At 40.0% G+C, this 3719-nt stretch overlaps 1 protein-coding gene across 3 annotated transcripts; it reads right to left on the minus strand.

Annotated features, from left to right (window-relative positions):
- Positions 1–1081: 1081 nt before the first annotated feature.
- LOC131879269 (hemagglutinin/amebocyte aggregation factor-like) lies at positions 1082–2689 on the minus strand. Of its 3 annotated transcripts, none has more exons than XR_009373127.1 (4): positions 2174–2687; positions 1610–1735; positions 1319–1533; positions 1082–1246 (listed from the first exon to the last, which is right to left on the minus strand). XR_009373127.1 is itself a non-coding variant. In XM_059225541.1 (4 exons), the coding sequence occupies exons 1-4, from the start codon at positions 2478–2480 to the stop codon at positions 1201–1203; spliced, it is 360 nt and encodes a 119-aa protein (XP_059081524.1). In that variant the 5' UTR covers positions 2481–2689; the 3' UTR covers positions 1082–1200. The 3 variants fall into 3 exon arrangements, 2 of the variants coding, with proteins under 2 accessions (XP_059081524.1, XP_059081523.1); XM_059225541.1 differs by having other exon boundaries at positions 1648–1735; positions 2470–2689; XM_059225540.1 differs by having other exon boundaries at positions 2470–2688.
- Between the last annotated feature and the right edge of the window lie 1030 nt (positions 2690–3719).

Raw genomic sequence — 3719 nt, forward strand, 5'->3', positions numbered from 1 at the left:
ATTACATTTGGCCACAGGTTACAAAAAAGATAATCTTTTCTTTCTTTAATCTTTCCCATAATTGTCATATAAAGGCGCAAACAAAGTTCCGAAGAGCTTACCGGGGATTACATTCCTTGTAGCGGTTAGAAAAGCCCGTGAAAAGCCAAAGCAAAGAAAAAAGAAAGTTACTTGCCGTTTGACATCAAAATGGTAACGCAAATGTCTAAAAATAATAATCATTGTGCAGTACGTGCGAAGTTAATATTTTGGAATTTATTGAGGTCATCATTGTCAGAGTCTAATGAGGAAGAAAATGGAAAACAACTTTTGGGCAGGGGCGAAAAAAAACAGGAGCTTAAAAGTACATAACATGCCTTATCAGCCCTCAAACTCATTTTATGCAGACAAGAGTTAGTGTCTGGTAGAAATTCATCGAACAAAGTAGAACTGCCAAAGACTTTGATTCTTCTCCCCACATTCCAAGCTCTTCTTATAACCTACTAATACTTACTTGCATCACTAACCGTCAAAACACAAACCAAGCAAAAAGCTCTATCGACATGATAGAACTTGGTCATTTTTGGCTATTTGTGGTCAACAAATTTGTCATTTTCCCACTTTCATCCCAAGACTTTCCAAACTTGCAGCCAAATTACCCAGACGTTGCCGAAGAGATACATTGGAGGCAATATTTTAAAGTGAATCAAAAAAATCTGAAGACCCTCTGGAACAGAGTAAATGTACTTGTGGGTAAAACTGCAAAATCACAAACAATTTCGTTTAATCTCAAATACATATACGTTAACATCCAGAGTAACATTTTCAATCAAACCCTTTTTCAGATGCGCTCCGCCAATCTTTTTTCACGAGCCTTGTTAATGATATTGACTAGATTTCGTCCCTGAAGGTTTTAGGCGTAGTCCTTCAAAATAAAGTAAAGTTCGAGGCCAATATCATTGTACTGCTTGTGCTATCTCTTCTATCAAGGAAAATGAGGAGATTTCTGGATCGGTCTTTACTTGCATCCCCCCCATTAATTTTCAATTAGCAAACGTAAACAGCGCTCCAAACGGCGCTTGAAACTGAGCCTCAAAATAGATCAACATAATACCAAAAATTTATTTTCTGCGCTCGGTTCAGAAGAGTGATCCTCCATCACACTGACAAAAGAAATATTATCCATTTCTAATCCAATCAAGAGACAATCCAGGATGTTGTTTAACATGGGACAATCTTGCAGGTGTGGAAGTGCCAAACACGATCTCTGAAAGTTGAAATATTGACAGAAATCTAGAAGTACCCATCAATTTTATCATAAGGGACAAATAGGACATACTCATCATGGTCGCTATGGACGGAATCAGCTCCAGTCAAAAAATATCCAGGATCAACCGTGTAAGATAATGGTCCGTCATAAGCATTTGCTGCGGAGGATTTTGAGCAGTCTGAGTAGCAAAAGCCGGCCTTGCCGCAGCACTTGAAGTTCCAGACACGGTCTTCGTGGTTGTTGTTGTTAGTAGATTCCACACCAGTAATCACTCCATTACTACACTGTGAATACAGGAAAGATTTAAGGTTTCTATGCTCCCTTCAATTGGTGGGGGATTCTTAAGGCTGTGCCAATTACCTCGAAATTCATTGGCCCGTCAAATTGATTCACCTCACCTGACCACGAACAAAATTCAAGTTCGTATCCAGAAGGCTGGCATCTCCATTCCCAAATTCGGTCCTCATGATGGTTGTCATGGATACTCTGCCAGGGAAAGGAAGACAATTAATGATATGTAAATTTGTTTTATTTTCAATGACACACGGATCTTGCCATGTAAACTAATGATGGCCAATAATGACGTAATTGCTCCTGTCATAGCTTACCCTCGAGAAAAAATGAGGGCTTTTGGTGCAAAAGGAATTTTTAAAGTTAAAAAATGCAGAGATTCATTTTACAGTAGAAGTATATCAATCAATTCAAAGATGAGTAACATGTGTGTGTCTTAATCCATTTGAGATACTTTGTTTTACCTTTCAATCTGTAAATGATATTTGGTGTTCCAACAAATTTGAGTTGGCCCAACTGGGTCTTTCTCTTAGAGTTCGCATAAGAGAAATGCCTTCGGATTCGACCTGACCCTCTGAACCACCTTACTCTCTGTTCGTAACTGGTCATTTTCTATGGAGGCCTTAATCTTACCCTGAATTACGTCCAACGTTCTTTTGGAGACAAGCCACAATTACTGGATTCGAAGTGCTCTTCAGCCTGTTGCAGGGAATTACATTCCAAGAGAGCTTCAGGGGTCCTCAAAAAATATCACAAGTTCCTAGATCTAATGCCTAAATCTTTTTTGAAAGATATAAAATAAAAAGCCAAAAATGCGGATTAAAAATTCTGTTGAGAGCACGATTCCACCCAAAACAACGTTCTAGATATCATAGAAGTGTTTTTGGGTAGGGTATTAGCTCTATGTCGAGGGCCCGTCAACCACGTACCTGGATCTCATAGATGGAATCACTAGGAGGACATTCCTTCTTCAAGAAACCATCGTATTCATTGTCCCAGGCTGATGCCAGGGCAAGAAGGGCCAGAAGCGAAGTGATGGAAAGCAAACTCATTGCGTGATGAAGGCCTTGGTGCAATTTTTTGGTCAAATAACAAGCAAATGCTGTCTGTTGATTGGAACTATCAGAATATAGTCCTTGCTCTTTTATACTAGATCCGAAGCCTCGGAAAACAGAGCAACATGATGATAAGGACGAACACGCCTGCTCTCAAACAACTGTTTTGAAATTTGTTTGAATATGATAGTCAATCAAAGCAATGATTATTCCTTCTAGTGCCCTACGACCTCGTTGTCAATGGCAATCTTTGTGGTTCAAAGTCGAGAGATATGGATTGATTTTAAATTTGAGCACCCTTGTGCGTAATGATTAGAGAGCAAGCCCTGTAGTAATGATCAAACTTTACAGGTTGAGTTAGCTCAGCCGGATTGTTCCGTTCTTGCACGACCAGTTATTTCCTGTATCCCTATGCCACCTCATTATTCTTGAATTGTCTACTGACCCGTTCACACGTTCGCCATCTAACCCGAAATATACTTACATTTTAAACACTCGGCTTACAATCTTTACGTGGCGCAGACGGCTGCTCATATCCAATCTGTGGAACAGTAACCGACTTGTATTGGTGGTCCCTTCGATTTACGGTGGATACCCCAGTGGTTGGTTCCCGATTCTGAGTTAGATAAGATTTCACTTACTCTCCTGGCGGTGGATTTGGATTTGTTGAATTGTGGTCGTATATATCGTTGCGATATGGTCTAGTAGTTCTCCAAGATCATATGAACATCTTTCATCGGATTGGTTCAACTTGCTCGTTCACCTGTGGATAAACTTCTATCACTACCTTATTCCTTATCTATTATGGTTAGTCAGGACGAGCTGTTGAAGCTTAAGGCTTCATGAAAAGGTTTCAAAAGCCTTATTTTAAGATGAAAGCGGGTAACTCTTGATGCAATCGATTCGTATGTCAAAGGTGATGACCCCTTCTACGTTGAAAGCAAGATTCTATCTTGTGAAGTTAAATTTAACCAGTACCGAAATGCGGAGGCCACTGTCGTGTGCCATTGTGCGGCCGATGACAACGATATGGACAAGGATTTAGATTCCCACGAGGATGCTTTGGATAAAGCTAGCCTCAAGGTCCGAGGGTTCCGTCAATACTTTGATTGGACTACAAATTC

This window comes from Tigriopus californicus, chromosome 4 (assembly GCF_007210705.1).
Source record: "Tigriopus californicus strain San Diego chromosome 4, Tcal_SD_v2.1, whole genome shotgun sequence".
Taxonomy (NCBI): domain Eukaryota; kingdom Metazoa; phylum Arthropoda; class Copepoda; order Harpacticoida; family Harpacticidae; genus Tigriopus; species Tigriopus californicus.

Coding starts and splice junctions, on each gene's coding strand:
- LOC131879269 (XM_059225540.1), bottom strand. CDS start 2,592: ATGAGTTTGCTTTCCATCACTTCGCTTCTGGCCCTTCTTGCCCTGGCA. Junction 1,736..2,469: donor ATTCCATCTATGAGATCCAG/GTACGTGGTTGA, acceptor TTTCCCTGGCAG/AGTATCCATGACAACCATCA. Junction 1,534..1,609: donor ACGGGCCAATGAATTTCGAG/GTAATTGGCACA, acceptor CTGTATTCACAG/TGTAGTAATGGAGTGATTAC.